Raw genomic sequence first — 25,542 nt, forward strand, 5'->3', positions numbered from 1 at the left:
TGCCTTCAATTAAAATTTCAACTCTATTATATATTGGATACAAATGAAATTATTTCTAAATAAAAATAACTGCAAAGAGAAATGGCATATATACCTAGAGCACTTTTGAGCAAAAGATGCAATCTTCATTTAGAAAGTGCCACAATATAGCCAGCAGGGGGTGCTACAAACATGTTGAAATGTTTTTTATGGCTTTTATTGGAGAAATGAACTTCTTAAAAAGTCACTGTTAACATTAGTGCCATACATATGGTCTCTATTGTTTCTTCAAGTGCCCCTGAAACATAGAAATGAGGATCTAAGTAACTAACAGATGTAAAATATTTCAAATGAGAAAAAAATATGTGACACAGAACTATGGAAGAAATGTCTTCATTAGTTATATCCTTCATTAGCTATATCCTCTTCAAAGTGGTACAAAACAGGTATAATTTTTTAAAGAAATATGCGATCTAGAGGTCAAATATAAACACATGTCAAAGTTTTGCCAGGAATTAGGTCATAGCTATGTTAATTTCTTCTTTGCTACTCTGTTTCATAACCTTATCACTACCAAAAAAACTCTCCCAGCCTAGAATCACTATAGAGCACATACCCCATAAATGGACTGCTTGATGGTTTCGTGATACTGATAAAAGTTGTAAATGCAAAATGTATTAGAATGTGACAATTTAAGTCAAGAGATAAATTCAGATATCCAGAGGGTAAAAGTTTTTCCACATGAGGTCCTGTTACTTATCTTAATCATGTCTTTGAGAAATAAATTCTTTATTTAAATCAGAATTAAAAGTTTACCTCTGAAAGGAATTTTTCATTCTCCATTAATATCAACAATTTCAGTGCCCTTTAGAAGCTGTAAAGTTGACAGAGTCTTCATCCTGGGCTTGCTGACATGGATAGTCAATTAAAACTATCCCCCAATACAATAAGCATACTCCCTACGGCTCCATCTGTAGCAGCACAGAAGAGTCTCTATCCACAAAGGCCGACAGACCTCAGCTTGCGCGCAAGATTCAGTTCAAGAGGAAGAGAAGCAATGTGTATTGGAATAGTACTTGTTTAGTTCCCAAGTCTGCAGAACAGATCCCCACTTTGTGATAAGAGGGTGGTTATATAAGTTTTTATGTGGGAGACAAAGAACACAAAAAGTAATGCTTACTGCCATCAAGGACTTCTAAATTCAAGCTGCAATCTTTTCATCAGTCTTCCGTCTCACAAGTCCCTTCTAAAACTTTCCACCTCAATGATCATTATTTCATGCCTTTTGTACTCAGTTACCCCTCTAGAATGCCCACACATCCACTCAAAGGACTGTGTGGTTTAAACATATTTAGAATGGCTGTGATGCACTAGTCCCCACCAGGTCCTGGGTTACAAAACAAGAGGAGCTTATGGCCTTGGGAGAAAAATAAAAAGGGCATCCAGCTGAAGAAGCTCTACAGAAAGAACAATGTACTGGCAGAACCACAGACTTTCCCTTTGTCACAGTCCTCCAAGAAAAAGAGAACTTAATCCTCAGCAAAACCAAGAGGCTCTTAAGTCACGGGCTTTTATTCACGTGGAAGAAAATATTACTCTACATCCAATTAATTTAACTCTGAAAATCTTTCTTTCGTAAAAGTAATATATATATATATATATCTACATAGGCCGTATATGTATATATATGTAAATAGTCTCCACTTTTAGGGTCTTCAAACATATAAATTACAAATTCATAGCCTAGGAAGACTTACTATACTAAAAAGTTACCACCTCTTCCTAGAATCTAAAAATCTAATAATGACGGTAATATTATTATTACAAACAGTACAACAGCAACTTTTGTCATAGCTATAAGCTTGATTTTCATGGAGCCTTTCCATAAGAGGTGTTAAAGCTCACGTCATCTATATTCCTTATACATGTTAGTGAGGGGCATGTAGTAGGCCCGTTTTACAGAAGAGTGAAGCACAGAAAAGCTATACAATTTCCCCACAGCTCAGAGCAAATGAGATTAAGGGCTGGCGTACAGACTGTCCAACAACCACCCACCATAGGCAACAGACTTGTCCTGCAACATCATATTTCAAAAATCCTATGACTTCATCAATTAAATTTCCACTAGAAAAACAGTTTTGAAAACTCCTCTGGGGAAACATTAGGCACTTTTTAACAATACTTTTAAATATTTTAGTTTCCGAAGTACAAAAGAAAAAGGCTCTAGATAAAGTTTAATCAGATGTATTATGACAATCAAGGTTAATCCCAAGCGGGTCAATTTCTGATATATGATTCTGCCATGTATTTATTAGTTTTGATATCTCAGAAATGAATACCCAGTTCTCTACATCATACAGGCTAATCTTAAACAATCCTCAAGAGAAACAATATCCATTTGCTTAAGTAATTAAGCCTTAACTATTTTCATAAGTTTTGAAACAATTATTTTGAAAAAATAATAGTAGTAAAGGCACAAAGTAACATGTAGGTAGCTTTCAACTCAACAAATGTGTTATTGCCTCAAATTCTACAGAACGAGAAATGATATAAATAATGTTGAGTTTTAAGACCTTTTTTATTGATCTGCTCTACTCAAGATACTGTACTACTTTCTTTAAGTAATGCTAAAATGGTTAAATCTTTTTCTATCTTCATACATTTCTCATTGATCATTTTTTACTTAAGTTAATCAATTTGACCAAATAATGTGGAAATTGTGAAATAAATTTATTAAATAAATGTTCACCAGGGACTAAAACTGTCTTGGGCATTTTTACCATTCAACTGACGATCAAATCTATACTATAACACAAATCTGAGTGACAAAAGATTTTAAAAGATATCATAAGCATTGGCTAAGAAAATCATTTTCAACACCTGCATAGACATGGCAAGGACAAACAGTTTTTCCTTTAAAAAACTTAAAGAGCAAACCCAAAGGTCCTGGACATGTGGCAATTTGCAATTTTGCCAAGGGATATATTTGAACTGCAAGTACTGAAAGGCCTGGGCAAAAAAGTGAGTCACTGAGCTAATGAGTAAACCTCACTGCGCCCACAGCCATATCGCCAGGGGCTGAGCCATCTTCCCCATCATATTCATAGAGAAGCCAGTTCATTTGGAGGACACTGCCAAATGGCTGTCCTCTGACTTGTTATTTCTGCATGACCTCACTGACTCCTCGAGCTACTTTGTGAAATAGATACCGTTGTTATTCCCACGTATGCAAATTAAGATACCAAGGAAGGTTAAGTAACTTGCCCTACATCACACACTGTAAGTGATGGAGGGGAGATGAGGGCCACATCTGTCTGACCCTCAACCATCAGCACTCCTGCCACTGAGCTGTTTGTAAGTAAATTTGGCTAATGTCACTTCTGAAATAGTGTCCTGTACCACAGTACAGGTTTTTAATGTAATTATTTATTTTATCGGTTGAGTAATTACATTAGTATTGAGTTTACAGACCTCACAGAGGGTCTAGACTGAACTCTAGTAAAGTGCTTCAGACTTTAGACTCTGAAGTGAGACCACCTAGATTACCAGCCCTGTGACCTTGGGCAGAGAACTTAACTTGCCTGTATGTCAGCTTCCTCAGTCATAAAATGGAGATAATGATAGTATCTGCCTCAAAGGGCTGTAGTGAGGACTGAATGAGATAATAATGTAAAGCTGACGGTGGGCACTAAGAGTGGAGGTATTATTATTAGATTTATATGGCTTTCTATAAAGAGAATTATTTGTTCTGGTGTTATGAAAATTTGAAGATCTATGAAGGTCTTACTAGGATATCTTTGTGCTCTACCTGAGTTTCTTCATCTCCATTGTTTTTCTTTAATTTATTATCTGTATTTAATCAGTGCTTGAACTGCCTCTAGCAATGTAATGAATTTTAATGTAGAATTCCAAGTAAAATCTTATAAAAAGTTTTACATAAAAGATACATATATGACACACACATATTATGTACATATATAAGAATAAAAATCAAATGAGATTAAAATGAAATGATTTGAGACAGGAAGCCAAGCAACTATAACAAGAGTTTGTCTGAAGATCCAGCTCTGTGCAACAGGATACTAAAGCATCTCAGGGAATTTAAACTTGACTTTGGCAAGGATACTTCTCATGTGATGAAGCACCCAGCACTTTTCTAAATACCTTGAAGGTGAATGCTGCAAACTTTGTCTTTATGGCACCGTACTCAAGAACAGGGAAAATTATCAGACAGATGTTCCCATGAACCCAAATTCAAAATGTAACTAGTCCCTGAGAACCTACGCACCTTAAGACAGGGAGAAGTTATCCATGTTTTAAATCCCTATACACCATCAGATCATAAGTTGAGTTGAATTAAGAAATGGCAATGAGAAACAGGGTGACGTGGGAAATGCATCAGCAGGGTTTATCAAGAAAAATGGCAGGTTAGCTCCCAAGTAAAGCAAAAGAAGTGAAATATTCATAAATGTTAACCTAAGCCAAACCACCTAAAATGTGGCTACATTAAGAAGGTATACAATTAACTACATTTCTTCTCTGACCCACCGATAAAGATTACTACAAATTTTAAAACAGTCTGCACTCTGGCCACTTTGTGCACATACAGAAGTTAAATACGATATAAACAGTCTGCCCTGTAACAGTCATAGCCCTCTCACCCCCACCTTGTCTCACCCCAAATCATTCATAAGTAGGCCAGGTCTTTCAGCTTTAACCAAAACAAATAATTCTTTCAAAAAAGAGCTATAGTATGAGTCTTCATATAGACCAATATAGACCATATAGACCATATAGACTGGTATTTTGTTTATTTTTTAGCTTTTTCAATGATTTTTCTCAAATAAGCAATTAAACTGCCTTTGCCAATATCCATGGGACTTTGTCAGCTATGTTGTATTTCTTGTAAGATTCAGCAAAGAGCTGTCTTATCATGTTCCAATAAATTCAAATGATTCACCTATTCATTATTAAGGCAACAGCCATTTTATTATTATTAAGGAAATAGGAATTTTTTAAAAAATTGATCTATTTTAAGAAAATGTATTATTGATTACCCTCTGTTGTAGACTTTCTTTTTCCTTTACTTAGTTGAAACTAGACTAGTAAATAGAATGTGATTAAGAGTAAACACAATGTACCTTAATAATATTTTTCTTATCCAAAAATAAAAACCATGAGAGGAAAAGAGAATTGGAAAATAGTATCAGTTCCACTGTATCTGATACTTCTATACCAGCATACATGTTTGTTAAGCAGAGTTAGCCAAATTTTAGCCAAACTGTCAAGGAGAAGTGGGCAGACTGAGCCTGAATATACTTAGACAAGGTAATTTACACTTTCCTAAATATAACTATTTGAACATTGTTCTGAGATTAGGTAAAAAATACTGTATCTATTATACAGGAAATAAATAGAAATATTACATACGTAGTAGTAGATATTCAGCAAATACTAGTGGAATTGAATTAATAATAATATTCAAAAACTGAATCTCAGCCAAGTAAAAACTAAGTACAAATAAAACTGAGAATTTCCATGATTATTTTTTCAATTCTTTAATGTTTATTTATTTTTGAGAGAGAGAGAGAGAAAGAGAGAGTGTGTGGGTGGGGGAGGGGCAGAGCAAGAGGGAGACACAGAACTTGAAGCGGGTTCCAGGCTCTGAGCTATCAGCAGAGTGCTTGACTTGGGGGGCTCAAACTCATGAACTGTGAGATCATGACCTGAGCTGAAATCAGATGCTTAACCAACTAAGCCACTCAGGTGCCCCCCATGATTATTATTTTTGAATATATTTTTATTCAGGGCTTAGGTGCTCCCTTTAAAAATTGCTCTGAAAGCACTAAGAATAGAATCAAGATTTATACAATGCATAAGGCTTACTTCAAGGCATCCACAGAAAGAAAGCCAAATAACAGTGACATAAGAAGAGTGTAAACCCTAAGGAATGATGCCAAGAAATTTAAATTGGGTAGAGAGAGAGAATTTTAATGAAAATAGAAATGTACTCACAATGAAGAATAGCCTCAAACGAGGCTGCTTTCCATTTCCAATCTGTTAATTTCCTAAATTTTGTACCACTCCAAGACTATGGTAACTCTTATTAGACAAGAGCACATTTAGGTCCTCACAGCAGATGCAAAGTGATGGCAGTTATCCACACCTGTGTATGTGATGATGACTAAGTGATCAAGACCCTCCATTAGAATAACATACCACACTTGTGAGAGTGGTGTTACTGTTTCATTTGCTCTGCTCTCTTTCTGTTTCTTTCACAAAGTGGGTACGTTGACAAAGTCCCAATTTTGCTACCTGAGTGGTGTCATCTCTCACACCTGTACCCTTTAGGGCGAAGTAAATATGTACCTGGTGGTGCCCACTGCCACTCACAGCTGGCTGGCAAAGGGTCTATTGAAAGGGCACTGAATCAACAACAAGAATAAAATATATGTGCACTGCTCCTTGATGATTATCACCTGGCTAGACAGTTATGCAACGTGGACTGCATTATTCTAGGAGAATGGGGAAAAAAAAAGATCTAATCCAGTTCTTTAATTTTTTCCTCTTCATCCTTCAAGTATCAGAACTGGTGCCCTCCCCTTCAAAAAGCAAACTTCATCCCCTAGTTTTGGTCAGGAACCCTTCTTTGGTTCTCCATAGCACTGAGGCTCCCTCATGTAATCACAGCGCTTACCACTGTGTCTCCTTCAGTGGACGAGAGTTCCATGAGGACAAGAACTTTGGCTTTTTTAAAAAACATGATATTCATAAGAACCTGTACAAGGCCAGGTTCATATTAGGGATGTAGGAAATGTTTACTAAGCTAAAAAGAGACCAAGCTAGGAAATCATATTCTACTTCTTCTTTTAAGAATGTAGAAATTACAGGCCTTGCATGCACTCATTTGTTCATTCACTGAGTTTCAATGATGGAACAGACACTGTGCAAAATGCTAAAAAAAATCTGCAATAAAGCAGTAAACTAAAACATTATAGTGCAATTTGATAAATTATGCTAAATATGAAAACATTACAAGTCAATGAAGGTGGAGAGATACTGTACAAACCATCAGAGAAGGCTTTCCAGGAGGTAGCAGTGGAGCTGAGGTATGAAAGACAGACAAACACGTGAGAGAGGGAGATAGACTTCTAGGGAAAGAGTCATGAGAAAAGACGGCATGTTCAAGAAATGAAAAGGAGAAGCGCCTGGGTGGCTCAGCTGGTTAAGGGTCCGACTCTTGATATTGGCTTGGGTCATGATGTCATGATTGCGAGATCAAGCCCCATGTTAAACCCCAGGTCAGGCTCCATGCTGAACATAGAAACTGCTTGAGATTCTCTCCCCGCTCTTACCTTCTCCCCCTGCTCACTCTCTCTCTCTCTCTCAAAATAAATAAATTAATTTTAAAAAATGAATAAAAAGGAGAGGGACAGGATTGTGACCAAAGCCAAAGTTGACAAGATAGGATGAAAGCAGCTAATGCTATTTATGCTACACTAAGGAATCTGGAATCTGGGCTTTCTCTTCAGTGTAATGGGAACTGAGGAAGCTGTTTAAGCAAAGGAGTGATATGTTCACATCTAGGTAGCCATAAGGTTCTTCAGTTAGCATGGAAGAGAATGGACACATTCAGTAATGGATGAGAAACTAAAGACAAGGAGGCTGGAGACCCAGGCTCGGAACATTGACTTAAATGAATGATCCTTAGCTAAACCAATTTGGAGAAAAAGTAAAGCTAAACAAAATAAATATTTCCTTTCCCTGGGATGCATATATTCTACTTCTCTGGTAGATGTTGTCAACTCCTTGGGAAAATAAACTACATTTTTCTCTAGAGTCTCAGATTTAAATAACAGCGTTATACTGTCTTATAGTCATAATAATTTAGTAAAACCAAGCAAAGAATGTTCAAGCCAAAGGACTTTGCATACCTGAGACACTTTGCCTGTTGGAATCTGAGTCCCCATTACTGGAGTTGGAATTGTTGGAGGAGTTGTTGTCAACCCCTCCCAGGAGGGGGCGCAAGTGGCTTACTGACACTTGTTCAATGAATGATGTTCCATACTTGCGAAAATACCACCATTCAAATATCTAGAATAGGAAAACAGTAAACGGGATTATGCTCTTTGTTACTGTTCATGATTTTTTAGCACAAATCATAAAATATGCTGCATTTACAAATTACACCCACCTTAAACACTTAATTTTTAATTCTAAAAATTTTGCTTATTCTAAAAATTACAGTTTAATAAAAATTAAAACACCAATTACATTTTAAATTCTCAATGTAGTTTTCTCCCCTTAAAAATGGCTTTCAAGGAAAATCTATGACTCCAATCATGGATAAAAGAACACTGTTAAGAGCTGCTCAATATTATTTCCTCTAAATTTACACAGTATTCTAATAACAAAATCATCATAGCTACAACAACTCCAGAAATGTACACAAATAAGCAAGGTTTAGAAGTATGGTTTATGAAATATTCCAGTTCTTGGCACCTTACATTCAGATAAAGCCATACCTGCATAAAAATTTTAAAATAGCAAAACACTATTTTTATTTAAAAAGTAAGTATTTCCTTAGAAAAATGCTGGTTTTAAAGAAAGAAAGAAAGAAAGGCATCCCACTTCTTGTATGGATGGTACTCAATTACTGAGAGACTCAGCAATGTTCCACCTGCTAAGAAGTGCTTTACAAGCACAAGCATCTATTGAACACCATTAATGTTTCCTAGCTCACCAGCGTACCAATTATTATGTACCATGAATTGCAAAGGAAAAAAAATATAATTTTCATTAATAAAAGGAAAGAAGCAATAACACTCATATGACTAGGCTGCAATCAGGACTTGTAAGCACTGGGAAGGCAAGCAACAGCCCCCGAGCCTGCTTCCCTGCACCTTGGTCCTTCCAGTGAGCACTCTTACCGTAGTTCAAAGCTGCTCTCTCCCACATCTTTTCCTCTCCTCCCTGTCTGATTTGGGATTTGTTACTCAAGCAGCCACAAATCATCGCAGAGTAGAAACTTAAGAATCAGCTATATCCCAGATTCTCACAGGGTTAGCAATACCATATTCTTAAAATACAGAATGTAGAACTAACATAGAATTGATCGCCTTTATCCTTATTTATTTCGTAAGAACAAGATTTTGTTATCGACTCTGGAATGGACTTTGGGCTATTATTTAGAAATCAATGTTGTCTTTCTTTTTTCTACAAAACAACAACAACAACAACAACACTCGTTTAAGACCAGAAAGAATATCTATGAATGACCAGAAGGAGCTATCAGTCAAACCAAATGTTTCCAATGCTATAGCATGACTTTAATTCCAAAAAGTTACCCCCTCTGACTACAAAAATTTTCACATGTTAAGACATTCAAGTAATTTCAATGGGCAGACAGGGGAGAATATGATATGAAAGCTAAGAAGGGAGAGGACTAGTCTATAACATTTGGAATGCTAGCAATAAGAGATCTTGCTTAACAAAAGAAGAAAGTTCAAGAATAGTAAATTTACAAACCATGAGTCTAGGAAGTTTGTAATGTCAGACAAGTTATTTCATCTATTTGAACATCAGTTTCCTTGATTAAAAAGTAGAAACCATATTCTTTATTCATCCTCAAGGTTCCTCAATTTTTACACCCAGGTAAAACACCTAGTTTCAAACCCCATGTAAAAGAAAGAGCTCAGTGCTAATTGCATGTATGGTTCTCAAAAATAATAGCAAAGCTAACATTTATTACATTGATGACGTAAATGCCTCCCATGCACACCTGACATACTGGTGCACTGCTCTTTCACTTATCTGTGATTCAGGCTAGTACAGCATCTTCTTGTTTATTGCAAAGTTGTTGGCTGAAAGCCCTAGAAATCATTGTGAAAAAGGGTACTATTCACCATTCAGTCCTGACCACCCAACAAAGTCCTCAAGAGATTCGTGGCTTTGCCTTTATTAGAAGAAAAGAAAAGCTCCAAAGGACCCAGAACACTGGGCACAGAACTGCCAATGGCTCTCAGTCACTGTGGGGGAGAGCTTTCGTTGCCTTAAGCCTTTGCTCTGCTTTCTATATTATACTGCTTGGGCACCTGCCAGGCCTTAGTTCATTCATTCAGTCACAGAGCAGGAAGTGCTCCACACCAGGCACAAGCTGTGCTCCAGGGTTACATAATGCAGACGTGGCCCCTGATACTACCAGTCCATGCCACAGACCACAATGCTTCTCACAGGTTGCTCCTGACATAGCCCATACCCATCACAAAAACAAGACAAAACAAAAGAAAACACACTTGGAACTCTAGATTTTTCAGTTTCTTCAGGAGAATCACAGAGTGTCAGCACTAAAAGGGACCCTAAAGGATTACGTACAGTCTCTATTTACAGATAAAGAATGAGGAATAACCAAAGCCATACAGCAAATTAAGTAGCTGTTTAGACTGAAGCCCCAACTCTGTACCCCTAAGCTTACCAAGCCCTATAACAAGACACCTTTTTGTAACTCCAGTGCACATTGAAACACAGATGTAGCCTATCATTTCCCTTTCCAAATCTTAATTTCCCAATGCCTTCCGACTCCATGGTCGCTTTGCTTTTTTAGCTATCAGAACCAATCCAGAAGCAGTCTATCAAATGGGACTGGGTAATTCATCCTAGGTATAAATGATTCATATTAATAAGGTATTTCCATTATAACAGGAGACAGACCTTCCACTCAGTATTTCTAATGCAGGAATAACATCTCAGTAAGGACTGGGTTATTCATGCAGCTGTTTGGAGGGTAAAAGAGGGTCTTCTGAGGCCTGTTTTATCACAGCAGTAGATGGCTTCTTATCTATCATGGTCCTTCTTTATACTGTATTAGTGTGCCTAGTACCCTAAGGCAGAGACTCTAATATGTATTCAAAGAACAACTAGTAAAAGGAAGTAGGAAAGGACTTGTAGTCATAAACTTCAAACCAAGTCTTCTAATCTGGGACTACCATAATAATCTGCCCCTTATCCCAAAACATGACAGGCTTTGGGCCAGCACACCACAGTATTTTTAAATAGCTGCACAGATCCAAATGGGCAGATGGTGTTATTTAACACACACATATTTGGTGTCACTTTGAATACTTCTCCCTGGTGCATAACCTACAATGTAAACAGCAGAGCTCTTATAAGCAAATTTAGATTTTAAAATTAGTCTTTCACATGATAGTGGCTTAGTGGGCTTGCCACAATGGAATGAAACTGGTTTTAATCTGACAAATATAAAATTAAAATATAAATTTACTATTTCATAGTCTTAAAAATGTAATCTCTCTAGTGCTTTTTCCCAACTCATGCTTCACCTCAAAGATTTTATAGAATAAGTAACATGAGAACTAAAAATCATCAACTGGATTGGGCATTTAGGAAATCAAAAGTGATCCTCCCATCTAGCTGAAAGGTCAAAAGCCAAATACACTTTGTGACAGTAAGGTATGTGACTTTATTTGGTTCTCTTGATTCTCTGGGGCTCAGTTATCTAATGTGTAAAATAAGGTCACAGTAAGCACTCAGTTAATGTTGGATGGATACGCAGATGAATGTTTACTGCATGGATGGATAGGTGGACAGTGAAATGGATGGATGATATGGACGGGCCCAGTTATTCCATGGGAGATAGACTAACTCAACAGCAGGACCAATGAAAGATTTTGTGTTCTTTTTGTTTGTTATAAGAAAGACAAGACTTACCCATATTTGTGAAAGAGTAAAGAATCTAGTGAAAAGACAGACACGAAAAAATGCAAAGTAGTACAAATGACCAAGAGGTAAGATGCCAAGAGCTCAGAAAGCACACCCATCCTGCCTTCAAAAGGCAACCTACCATTTCTTGCTCTGAGACAGGAAGAAAAGGGAAGATGATGAATGCATAGAGGGAACATTCTATTTTGGAAAGTAGGGTGTGATATGAGTTGCTTCACCTGTCAGAAGGCAACAAAGGGATAAAGTGGGTGACACTGATCTCAGTGCAGATGCAGGTAAGGTTAGTTTGTCTTCTGAGAATAAGGGTGGTGGGGATACAACTGGGAATGTGAGAGTGGTAGAAGGGGTTTGGATCCAAATTTTGCAGGACAGAAGTGCCAAAAGTTATACTTGGGTCCCAGATTATATTTAAAATAAAGACCCATTTTTCAAGGACCCAGTTACCAATGTCTCATGACCTCCTGACTGTTTGGCAGAAGCAGAGAGGATGACTAAAAGCACTGGAACAAAGGCTGGAGATTCGATTTGGAGCTGACCTGTGGTACAAACTTGTTGCATTTTCTCCCACAGAGGAGGAACAAAAATTGAGCAAAGGGATAAACAAACGAGGCCCTTCTGTCTATCTTGCAAACCTAAAAGCTGAGTCTTTCCTGAAAATGCTTAGAGTCTTCCAAGCCAATAAGCCCTCTTCTTCTTGAACTGCATGCTCTCTACATAAAGTACTTCCTTTGTGAATCAGGGACTTCCCTATATCCTACACCATGCTTAAGAATGCTTACAGATTCCCAACAGCAGCACCGTAGTAATTCCACACCAATTCTATTAACCCCATGGAAATATAATGATGTCTCAGCCTGAAATTGGCTAAATGTTTCTTAGGATTAAAGTAGGTAATGATATCACAAGAGAATAGACACAGAGATGATGGAGATTAAAGAGGAAATCTGAAACTTTCCCGCAGCCTACTCCCAAATGGAAAGGCTACAAAGTTGACACCTGCTGTAAGTCTTCAGAAATATATTTGGTGGTAAACAGTTTTTTGGCAAAGAGGGATCTTCTGGGCTTAAATGAGATAAATCAAGGCAGTAAGCATGGATTATATAATATACATAATCTGTTCATTTCTTTTTAGAATTCTCAAATATATCTTTTTCTCTGAACCCACCAACCCTTTCAGAGCCCCCCTCATTTCCACATGACAGACTTTTCTACCCCTTTGGCTCCTGTTACATTCTGTTTAGGAATACTGATGTGCTATGGAATGGGTCTTAGCTTCCCATTTCCTTGGTCTCAGCCAATCCCCTCTCAGTCACTGTTCCCCTAAACAGCTGAGGGGGCGCTGTATGAAGAACTGGTATTCATGCCCTTTGACTCCCCACTTCCTGGCCACCTATCACCAAGGCTTTAAGAAAAGAGAGAAGACAGAAGTGAGGCTCTTTTCAAGGTCAATAGTCAATGATCATCCCCACCTCGGTGCTTGTATGTTCCCAGAATGAGATTTTCCACTGTAGCATTAGAGGGGAGGGTCACTCTCCTGAGGTAAAGTCATGAAGACTACCGGCCTTGGGAGAAGTCACCCTTCACCGTGTGCCTCAGGCCCCGCCAGCTCATGCTGTGGTGGTGGCTATCCTCAAGGCCCTTTCTGAGATTTGGATTCAGTTGGTCTGGGATGGTGGTTGGATGGATCACTTTAAACAAGTTCCCCAGATAATTCTGACAGAATCAGTTAATTAAACAAGTTCCCCAGATAATTCTGACAGAATCAATTAATTCATCCTCTCACTGGATCTCTGTGCTTTCAACAAATATTTTATAAGAGTCTACCCAGGCATTATGTTATATTTACAAAAACAGAGATATAAAAAGACAAAACAGACAAATAAAACCACAGATATGGTCCCAGTGAAGCTTCCATTACAGAGAACAAAAGCAATAAATGATGACACATAAAATATCATTATAAATTGTGGTAAGTGTTGGTCTCTGTTCCATACTGGCCAAATCTGACCCATCCCAGGGCCAACTGGATAAAGAAAATAATGTCTCCTCCAAAGAAGGAGGAGTCTCCCTCCTTCTTTCTTTTCTCTTCCTTCTCTCCTTCTACCTCCTTTCTTATCTATCTGACCCATTTCTGTGGCTCTGTTAAAATGAAAACATCAACTGTTAGATATTACTGTTATCCACTTTCTTAATCAACACCTTTATGAAAGGCAGAATGATATCACGGTAAAGACATGGAAATTTAAATTCTAGTCCTCACTCCACCCTTACCTAGCAAAGTGACCTGACCAAGTCATATGCCTTCTGGATGCCTAGTCTTTAAGTCTTTACTGGTTTAAACTGGATAGCTTCTATTTGCAAGGACATGGATGGAGCTAGCGTTTATTATGCTTAGTAAAATAAGTCAGTCAGAGAAAGACAAATAACATATGATTTCACTCATACGTGGAATTTAAGAAACAGATGAACACAGGGGAAAGGAAGGAAAAATAAAATAAGATAAAAACTGAGAGGGAGGCAAACCATATAAGACTCTTAACAATAGAGAACAAATTGAGGGTTGCTGGAGGGAAGGCTGGCAGGGGAATGGACTAAATGGATGATGGGGATTAAGGAGGGTACTTGTGATGAGCACTGAGTGTTGTAAGTGATGAAATCACTAAAGGCTACTCCTGAAATCAATACTACACTGTATGTTAACTTGAATTTAAATAAAATCTTGAAAGAAAAAAAGTGATGAGCAGCAGACAAAAGTCAAAGGTGATAATTCATGAGTGACTTGTGAAACACTGGACATAGACAATGCTTATGTGTTGATATTTGATGTTTTTGTTCTGTTTTTAAGCTTGTTTATTTATTTTGAGAGAGAGAGAAAGAGAAAGAGCAGAGAGAGAGGGGAGAGAGAGAATCCCAAGCAGGCAGTGCAGAGCCCCATGTGGGCTAGAACTCACAAGGGTGATATTATGACCTGAGCCAAAATCAAGAGCTGGATGCTTAACTGACTGAGCCACCCGAGTGGCCCTGATGTCTGATGTTTAACTTGATGTTTAAATGTGGACATTTGACATTAAATGGAGCAACAGTGGCAAAAAGAAAAACAAAAACAAAAACCGGGGTCGGCTGGCTTCCGAGAGTTCTTTCCCTGAGCCCTGCAACTCCATGATTTTCAAGCCTCTCAATTTGTGCTCAAATGTAAACTGATAAACCAAAAGGGCAGTTTTGTCCTTTTATCTGCCATCAGCTTGTTTGCCTTCTTCACTTCTGCCATGTCTAATCATTAATCCAATCCACTCAGATACTCATGTCTACAGTCAGACCCTGACAGGCATATGTCTACTCGCTAGTCTGGCACTTCACTTGGGTCTCCTGTGGAAAATCATTCATTTTTATGGTGACCCCAAGAAGCTATAATCTGATAAAGCTGAATGAGCCTCAGTCTCCTCCCACTATCTGCAGACCCCTACCGTTTGGCCCCCACAGCATGCCCCTTCTTTATACTATAGCCAAGGGACAACTTTCTTCATAATTAACAGAGTCTGATATTTATATACAGTCTCCTACACCCCAAGAGCCCTTCCAATCCAGTTTCCCTGAGTCTTTTTTTTACTCTTGGCTTCGGTATCAACCTTCATTTTGGTGATTCACATGCCTGTCAATTAAAATGCTATCTCAAGTGAAGGTCAAGTTCTTTAGATAAGGAAACTTCAAAAGGAGCCATAATAATCTCCTAGTTCCACTCCCTTACTTTTGACGATGAAGGACAGTGTCAGAGAGAACAGGATTCAAATCTTACCATTTCTCAGCTTGGTCAAAGTATTTAACGTTTGTGTCTGCTTATACTCAGCAGCATAAAGGCACTTAGAATTTCAAAGATAATTAAATGAAGTAATATATGCAAAGTGCTTACTATCGGGCATAGACTGGTACCTCAATAAACGTACCTTTGATACAACTTATTCCTACCTAATTATCTATCATCTCTTCTATACTTTCTCCCATAGTTTTTTTTACATGTAATCTATGAGCTAAGTCTTTTATTTACTATTCTAATTTCCTCCCTTTTTAGTTCTTGATTCTCACTTTTTAAAATTATGTCCCAGATGCCTCTTTTTATAGCTATTTAATATATATATGAGTAGAATGTAGGTATAAGAGCATGTCTATATCCATGTTAATAGGATATAGGGTCTATGTATAAATGGCGATACAACATACAGCATTTCTTCCATCCTACCGACATTTTAAGAAAATTAAAGGAAGCATTTTCTCCACATAACCATCTTACCACTCTCAACAACAAAAATAAAACCCAGAAATTTTCTCCATTGAAATAAACACTGCCCAGAGAGGCTACTTCAAGCAGACTGGGCCTGTCCTTGTGAGAACAACTAAAAGACTAAACTGGTGGGCCTGGACTGTGACGACAGGTGCAGCTCCTGTGGCTGGAACTGGACTGAGATAGGAAGGCTTGTGCCAAGAGGGCAGAGAAGCGGGTTGGAGGTAAGCAGAGGAGAGAGCTGGCCGGATGGGTATGTGGGCATGGGACCAGAAGGGAAGAGTGAGAGGTAGGTGGTGTAACAAACTCATTGCTGGCTTTCAACCTGCAAAATTAAGAACTAGCAGTGATAACTAGTAAAATACACACCGATCAGTCCTCACTTATTTTTTAAACACATTAGTGTAAAAGGCAGCAGCATTTGCCAAATACATTTAGTTTTATGTATATGTACATCTGTCATCAGTTAGATGACTTTTTCAGGGTATTTTTGTTTGTATTTACCCTTCTTCTCCTAAAACATTATATTACACAGTTTCAGTCTCCAGCATAGGAATCCTGAGGTCCCCAAACAACCACCTCCCCAGGGGCATCCCTGTACTTTCAGTGCTCACTGCCTGGCTCTCCTTCCATTGCTAAGGGGAGAGTCCTTAGGTAATTGTCTCTCCTTGCCAGGAAACAAACCGCTAAGCACCTGATCCTTTACCTCAATGCTACCTCTCCATGAACACACTTGGCAGAAAACAGTGGCTGAATAGGAACCTCAACCCTGGGGACATTTCATGGGCTAGCAAAGCTGAGTCTCCAAAGACAGGATAATACCGGTGCCAATAGCCTCTAAAGCAGGAGCCTAAAGCTATCAAGAACTATTTCTACATTGTAGTGACTTTGCCCTCAGTACAGACCAAGCATTTTGAGAAAGGCCTTTCAAAATCTTCAAATAGCAGAGGTTTCTACTGCCCAAGTTTCACATCAGTCAGGCATATCCTGTGCCTCCTGAGAATGCTGCAAGACAAACACACCCTGAGATGGTGCGGCAGTGACCGTCAGGCTTCAGCGCTGTGCTCCACACACAGAGAGAAAGCCTCGCCAACCTGGACCTGCAAAGGTGGTCACGGTCTGCGAAAATCCCTTTGTAAGAGGAAGTTGATGGGACTTCGCCTCCCAGAGTTAAAAGGCAAAATGACTTCAGCCCTGCTTATCAGAGTGAAAGGAAATAACCCACACTCTGGCAATCAGTTTATAGTCTCATGAAACCACACCAACATAAAATCCATACCTGCTGTTTGTTCAGCGAGCTAGAAAAACAGCTGAGAACTTAGCCAGAAGGTGGTGAAACGAGCAACAGACTGCCTAGGCTGAAACCCTCCTCTTGCTATTTGCCAGGATGTGACCTAAGGCAGGTTACGGACTTGCCTGTCCTACCTATTCGGCCTCTGCATTAGTAAGATGGAAACAACAGGAGCAATCTCCTCCTTGGACGGTTGCGAAGAGCAGATGAATTAGCACATAGGTGCCTGGCACACAGAAACCACCACCTAAGTGGGTAATATTCTTAAGCAAACATCCCCAAGGGAGGAATACGCAAACAAGAAACAAAAACCTGCCTTGTGCATCAGAGTGAATTATTGATTTCAGCATGAAACTGCTCTTAAAACTGTATCTAAAAGTTCATTTTTTTCTACTTGTTTAACCAAAAAATACTTCAAAGCTAGTTTAGAATGAAAATATTAAAATACTATTTTAAATGTAAATAATTGCTAGATGAAGACTTGTAATACCTTCTCCTCTCCTCCAAAAATATATGCTCTAAAAGGCTGCCATGTTTTCAGCATATACTTATTAATAATTTATCAAGCATCGGAAAGCATTTCCAAGTTTGAAGTTTCTTGGGTCCATTAAGAATATCAAGGTGAAAATCTGAGGGCATAGGTTCTAGCCCTGGCTTTGCCACAAACTAACATCAGTTAAGTAAATCACCTTGCAGCTTTATGAACAACTCTCTAGTGTGTCCTTGTTTTTCTCATGTTCCCATGGAACAGAGACTTCAGAGACACAGATGGATGTGCAGACCTGCATTTTAGACGTAATAGGGTACAAATTACTATTCATACCTTATTTCAACCCATTTCAAAGAGAAGTTTTAATATGCCTCCCCCTCACCTGCAGTGAGTATTGGGCTTTCTGTGTGGACTTCCAGTTATATAACCATGTTGGAGCAGCAATTGCTGATGCCCTTCCACATTCCTGGCCCAGAAATATCAACTTGAAACATCTCCTCCCTTGAGTCCAGCAGCCCACGTGATACAGCAGAGCCAGACTAAGCTGAACATGCTCTGACCACAAGACAACGCTCTCCATACCACCACCATCCCGGTAAGCTCTGCAGGTTTCTGCCCAGCATGTGTTGCTCTACCTTTTTACTCTGGCTCCCTGTAAGCTCAAGCTCAAACCTTCTAGTGTTCTAGATTCCCCTATGCATTTGTTCCACATTTTTGTGCCCTTCTCCCCTAAAACTTTTGTTTTTCTAGTGATCTTACATCCATCAACACTGTAGTATCTTTCTTGTCTCCATAAAAATTAGCGGCATTATATGTAGACAAAAAAAAATTCTAAAACCTCTTTCTCTTTAAAGATCATTTAATTATATTAGCATGACTACAGTGAGTTAGATGGCCTTATTTAAGTTCACTTACCTCAGATGTTATAACTTACCATATTTCTAACTATTTAGAGCATAAACTAATGGAACCAAAGAGAGATTATCACTGCTTTTGCCTACTTGGAATTTTTGAAAGGAAGAAATAGGGAAATGTAATTTTTGAGAGAAAAAAAGGTGGGAGGAAAGCTTAGAACTACCACATGTACATCAATACATTTTTAAAAAACTGGGCTCTATTTCTACTGATCTGCTGTAGTATGGCTGATAATCCATTTTGAAAAGAATGATGAAAAACACTGTTTGTTGAACTGAGTCATGTGTATTTGATAGTATCTCAGACACTAGAATTTAACACAGAATTGTCTTCCTTTAATTTCCATTATATTTATATTTTGGTTTTCCCCTTCAGCAAAAGTAATATAGGACTATTAAATTTTTTTCCAAATACTTTAGAAACATGTAATCTGGGTAGTAAAAGGCCTCAACATCCAACCACCCAACATAAACACACATCTGAGATAATTATTGTCATCTGCTGGCATATATTCTTCCAGAATTTTTTCCTGGAAGAATCAGCATGCTTTTAAATAGGAAGGATTGCACCACTTACCAAAATGAGCCCTGATATTAGTGAGGAAGTGCCTGTCAGGGCCACGTAGAACTTCGGTGTTAATGTGTTCAAAAACATGCTCACTGAAAAAAAAGAGAGGGAAAAGAATAAGGGATGCATAAGTAGGTCAATGAAACAGACTTCCATTTTTCTTTTGTGATGAAATAATTTGTTTCTGATGACAAAAATTCTTAGAATCATAACAAAGTCCCATTAAAATGGTTCGGCATTACAAAGGCTCTGAATGCTAGGTGTCAAGGTATATTTTCCAGAAAGAAAAAAGTTACATACAAAAGAAAAGAGCAGCTTTTTAATTTCTGCCTCCCCAAACCATTGTTGTGAATGGTTTTCATGGATTTATAACCACTGAGGAGTTGAATCAAAGCTGGTTACTAGGGAGTGCCTGAGGTTAATCGCTCAGGTGATTAAGCATCTAACTTGATTTTGGCTCAGGTCATGATCTCACAGTTCTTGAGATTGGGCTCTGCACTGCTAGTGTACAGCCTGCTTGGGATTCTCTCTCTGTCTCTCTATCTCTCTGTCCTTCCCCAGCCTGTTTACATTCTCTCCCTCAAAATAAATAAATAAACATTTAAAAAGCTGGTTATTAAACTGTCAGAAAGAGAAGATCCTTATGTTTCATGAGACCCACACATTAGACTCCTTGATGAATCTTAGAATAAATGAATATTTCAACCTTAGAATAAATGGAAAATAACTACAGTTGATCCTTGACTGGTGTGGGGTACTAGGGGCACCAACCCCCTACACAATCAAAAATCTGCGTATAACTTTTGACTACCCACAAGACTCTACTAATAGTCTACTACTGACCGAAGCCTTTGCAATAACATACACAATTAACACATTTTGTATGATATACATATTACATACTGTATTCTTATAATAAAATAAACTAGAGAAAAGAAAATGTTAAGAAAACCATAAGAAATAAATACATTTACAGTACTGTATGTATTTATCAGAAAAAAATCCATGTGTAAGTGGACCTGGAAGGTTTAATCTCGTGTTGTTCAAGGGTCAACTGTATGTTGGCAGTTATTAAAAATTTTAAGACTATTGTTACTCTTAAGAAGGAAGGACAAATTGACAAAGTTAGCATGAATTAGTAAAACTCTTTTCACCTAAGTTAAATGGCTGTTAGACTGCTCATCAAAATAACTGGAGTCAATGAAAAAAAGATAAAAAATAAATCACTAAAAATGTGCAGTCAGTTACCTTTCTGACCAATTTCTGACACTTGGTTCATGTCAACTATATAATTTATCTGGCTGTTCACTAAGTAAGGTTCACTTCAACATTTCATTATCATTTATATGGAGATATTGCATGAAACTTTGATTATTACCAAAACAGTAACTGACCTAAACAGCTTTTTGCATGCATATTCACTTTCTTTACTGAATTTGTTATTGAAGAGGATCATATTAGTCTGGTTTTAGAAGAAGGATATTAGAAATAGGACTTTGATATTATTAGGGGAAAAGGCTTTGGCATTTGTCCTGAGCTCAGCCCACAAAGCAAAGTTACCAGCATGACCACAGACTCCATGTTCACTCATTCAACAAATACTTCTCTGTTTATGAATGAAACTATGGATAGAGAATGGAAGCATGAATGAGATACAGTTCCGACTCTCTAGAAGGCCACAGTCTAGTTGAGAAACGAACGAGTAAACAAGCAATTGCCATAAAGTTTGATAAGTGCACTCAAGTCCTAAGTACAAGATGTTATGAAAAGACAGAAAAAGGATGCACTTCAGGCTGGGGGTTGGAAAAGATGTCCAGGAGAATAAGCAGGAGTTAACTAGACCAGAGCAGGAAGGAGGAGGTACAGAAGGGCAATGTCAGCAGAGGAAGGGACCTGCTTAGAGGTGCTGAGAAAAGATCACAGCCTTTCCAAATGGTTGCACAGGCTGAGGAGGTGAGGAGTTCAAACCATTGACACTTCACAGAGAAACAAATGTAGAAGGACACACTGATTCCATCCTTCCTGGCTCCCAGTCATCCTTCCTGGCACCTCCTCTTAAATGAGTTTTCTGTTTGACTTGTGGGCTGTCAGTTGTAATCTCAAGAGTCTGAACTAATATAATGTGCTCAGTTGCTAGTCACAATTTGACTAAGAGGACTCTTTTGCAAAAAAAGAGAAAGGCACAGAAGGAGCAATCAGCCTGGGTCTCTAGAGGTAGAGCTGAGTTAAGGATGGGTGTGCTTGGCCATTAAAAAAACCCCAAAGACATAGTGATTTGTCACTTCCTCAGCACGCTAGTGGAAAAAGGAAGATTTTTTTTAAAAGAAAAAAATTAACAAACCCATTTGAATTCTGAAGTGTCTAAAATTCTCAAAATTTCCATCCTCATACTATATATAACCCCACATACCCAACCATTCATTCATTCATTTACAGAATGTTCATGCATGAGAGAGGGGCAGAGGGAAAGAAAGAGAATCTTGAGCAGGCTCTAAAATCAGCAAATAGCCTGATGTGAGTGAGGCTCAATCCCATGACTCTGAGATCATGACCTGAGCCAAAATCAAGAGTTGGACGCTTAACCAACTGAGCCACCCAGGCAGCTCCTCTCCATTATTTGTTAAAAAGTCAACAAAACATAGTTATTTGCTTTATTTTATAGCTATGAACTCTCATATTTCTATGGCATACTTTTCAGTAGATTTCTAGGGACAAAGTGAGTATAAAATTCTATGAAATCCATTCCTTAAAGAGAAAAGATACTCCTGAATTAGAAGTGCTTTAGTAGCCCTGCTGTAAAGATTTTCTACTGAAAATCACTGACTCCACTGTGGGCAAAAGACTCAAGAACTAATTGATTAGTGCAAAAAAATATATATATGTATATAAATTTTCTAAAGAGATAAAACTAAACACTGTCCCCATTTGGTTTTACTTACTTAAGATTATATAGCAGCAGTGATTAATAATTAAAAGGTACTTCTCTGTTATATCCAGTTGTAGAAAGCTACTAGAGTGGGGAGAGATAATGAAGTCATTAAAAGAAATAGAGACACACATAGAGAAGTGAGAGAAGCAGAAACACTTGAGAGAGTGGGAGGTACTCATTTAAGAATCTATTAACCTTATAGTACTGAATATTCTAGCTCAAATCACTAAGACTTGTACTCAGCAATTCTAGGCATAAATCCCAACACTTTTTAAAGTTAATAACAAAGCGTTTTCACATATTAGAGAGTTTAATTCTCATTTCAGCTCTATGAGGACAACATTCTTATTCATGTTACTTCACAGCTGGATATAGGCAAATCCCTGAACACCAGTAGTCCTGCCCCCCAAGCTCAGGCTCCTGGCATCACAGGGCCAGGCAGACATTGCTGACAAGCATGAAAGAACAAAATAGCAAATGGAAAGCCTTTCATTGTAAAAGGAGAACTCTAAATAAATAATACTAAAAGACAGATGCTTTTAATACTGTGCTTATTTTTACCTGTGACCTTTAAAGATAAGTTCCCTGTGATCTTACTACTGAGGCGCGCAGCCCCAGAGGGGAAAGGCAGGCAGGCACACAGAGAGGAGAGTCTAGTTGACAAGTCCCTCATTAAACTAGAAGGGCCACACACTGCAAACCAGACCATCTTAAAACCAGAAACACTTTGCGTAGTTTCATCAGCAATGATGGTTGCTAGCAATTATCTTTTAAAACATATGAGGTCCTGGTAAAGTACCTAAAAATCAGAGCAGAAAACTGTGGGGTATATTCTTTGAAACATAAACTTGGATTCTCCTGAAATTTACAGACACATAACTGTTCTCCTCCATAACAGCTGGGGCTAAGCAAAACAAATTCAAAAACAAACAAAGACGAATCTAGCTTTGTGTGAAGAGTAGATTCGTATAATGTCAATAATGTCCTATTTCAAGCTAGAGACAAGAATTAACAAATCATCTGATCGAGCCGGGCACTCCCAGCAGGTCACTGCTCAGAGAACACTGCATGAGTTACTCAAGGGCGGTGCCTCAGGGACTGAATCATGGAGCCTTCTGATGATGCTGAACTTCAACTTAGTACAGTCTTCTCATTTAATTAATGAGCAAATGGGAAGGAATGAAGCAGGGCCCTGAGAAGAAACAAGGTCAGGAGGAATGGATACATGGATTGAAAATTAAATGACCTAGGAGCACCTGGCTGGCTCAGTTATTAGAGCATGAGACTCTTGATCTCCAGGTTGTAAGTTTGAGCCCCACAGTGAGCAAAGATATTACTAAATTAAAAAAAAAAAATGGGAGGCACCTGGGAGCTCAGTTGATTAAGTCTTCAACTTTGGTGCAGGCCTTGATCTCATGATTCATGAGTTTGAGCCCCACGTCAGGCTCTGTGCTGACAGGTCAGAGCCTGGAGCCTGCTTCAGTTTCTGTGTCTCCCTCTCTCTGACCCTCCCCACTCATGCTCTGTCTCTCTCAAAAATAAATGAATGTTTTAAAAAAAAAACCTTAAAAAACTGTTTATAAAGAAAATTAAATGACCTCTCTGGATCACAGAAAAGAGGAGATTATTGGTCAACTATGGGAAGCAAAGGATCACTCCTGTGAGCAGCCCTTACTCAGGAATCCTGCGGAATGGAGCCAACCACATTTCCGTCTCCCCAGATAGTAATAGCCTTTCCCTGAGATTCTTCAGAGCATGAGCAATCCCCAAACCACACTCCTGGAAAGGACCTTCTGGAAAACAGAGTGAACACATAACCCTATGTTTGTCTCCCCAGACATACTTCACCTCACACAGAGAAGCCCGTGAATGAAAAGGCTAAGTAAGGCAGGATCAAAGACTTGGAGGTACTGACTAGAAAGAACTGAATAAGCAGTGTGATAAAGTCTGTAACACCCAAAATTATGGGTCTGCTTTGTCCTGTGTCTCTTTTAATGTCTTTCTAAAATATGGCAAGTTAAATAGAAAAACTTGAAAAAGTAATAAAATAACAATCACCAATCACTGAAAATGTTAGAAATAAAGTCCCTAGGAAGAAAAGTTAAAGACACTAAGTTTATTTAGGCTGGAAGAAAAAATTTTGAAGAGATTTTAGGAAAAAGCATTATCCCTGGGAAAGAGACAAGGGCTAGGAGACTTGGTCTGTAAATGTGAAATCAACTGTGATGTGGTGGCCCTGGGAAGGTCCCACACCCTCCCAGGGCTGCTCTGAGGCTCTGATGAAATGTGCATTCTCTCCTAACTTCAGCACAGACTCACTGGGTGCCTACCCTAGGGCCAAATGCTGGGGAGCACTGCCCCTGCCCAGAATGGGCTCACAATCCAATGGGTGAGGGAGGCAAGGAAATGGATAAGTAAATATCAAAGAGGACACATCAGAAGATTAGAAAAGCCCAGGGTAACCAAAGGGTTTAAAAGATCAAGAAAAATTTCTGCCATTTCTGAGCATCCTGCCTGAGACTTGTAAGATAAATCAGGAGTTATGCAGATGTTGCCTGTGGCTGCAGGGCTTAAAAAACAGTGAGAGGTAGAGCTGAGGCCATTCTGCACGGACACTGCAGCTCAGGGGCCTACAGGTGCGTGCCCTTGAAGGAAGGGGAAAGGCAGCACAGGTGCCACAGACTTGGGCATGTCTGATGAGGCGCCGGTGGAGAATTCCTGCTAAATGTGTAAAACTATTTTCTATAGTGCCTGCTGTACAAATATATGGAACATTGACTGTGAAGAGCAAATGGCTATTCTCAGAGGAGACAAATTAAAATGGGTCCAAATTGTATTTCTAAAACATAAGGGTGTTCGCTCCTGTTTGGTCTCCAAAATTATTTAGGAAGGACTTCTCACTAGTAAATGCATGCAATAAGTAGATGTACAACGCAGCTTAACTAAAAGGATACTTAAGGAATAGGGGACCCTGGTTTGCTCACTTTTCTTAGTAAATAAAGAAACATTTATCTCAACACAGGCGAAAATCTTTACTTTTGAGGCTGTTTCATTGTCCACAAAATAAGAATATCTAGCTTGTTACAGGGTTGTTGTGGACTAAATGTGTTAGTCTAGATAAAGTACCTAACACAGGAAACCTCAGCAGATAATATGAATTGTTCTTGTTGTTATGTTTTATGTTACTCTTCTTTTTGAGGTGTACACCAGTACAGGTGTAGAGAGCAGAAGAAGCTCAGTGGAGCGTATTCCTATAAAAGTAGTGGTGGCGGCAGTTAACCAGCATTTACTCAGCGCCCCCATCTATGTGCCAACCACTGTGGCACAGACCACAACCCAGGAAGTAAATCACCTGT

General features: G+C 38.5%; 1 protein-coding gene across 6 annotated transcripts in view; it reads right to left on the reverse strand.

Moving 5' to 3' along the window:
- The window catches only part of ST7 (suppression of tumorigenicity 7), a 198,933-nt gene that overhangs the window by 102,874 nt on the left and 70,517 nt on the right, over positions 1–25,542 (reverse strand). For all 6 annotated transcript variants that reach the window (XM_029924558.1, XM_029924534.1, XM_029924524.1 and 3 more), the window contains exons 2-3: positions 19,267–19,349; positions 7,914–8,073 (exon numbers count right to left, since the gene is read on the reverse strand). In XM_029924558.1, coding sequence (XP_029780418.1) covers positions 7,914–8,073; positions 19,267–19,349 — 243 coding nt within the window. The remainder of the gene's footprint in view (positions 1–7,913; positions 8,074–19,266; positions 19,350–25,542) is intronic.

The sequence above is a fragment of the Suricata suricatta genome, chromosome 2, assembly GCF_006229205.1.
Source record: "Suricata suricatta isolate VVHF042 chromosome 2, meerkat_22Aug2017_6uvM2_HiC, whole genome shotgun sequence".
Lineage (NCBI taxonomy): Eukaryota > Metazoa > Chordata > Mammalia > Carnivora > Herpestidae > Suricata > Suricata suricatta.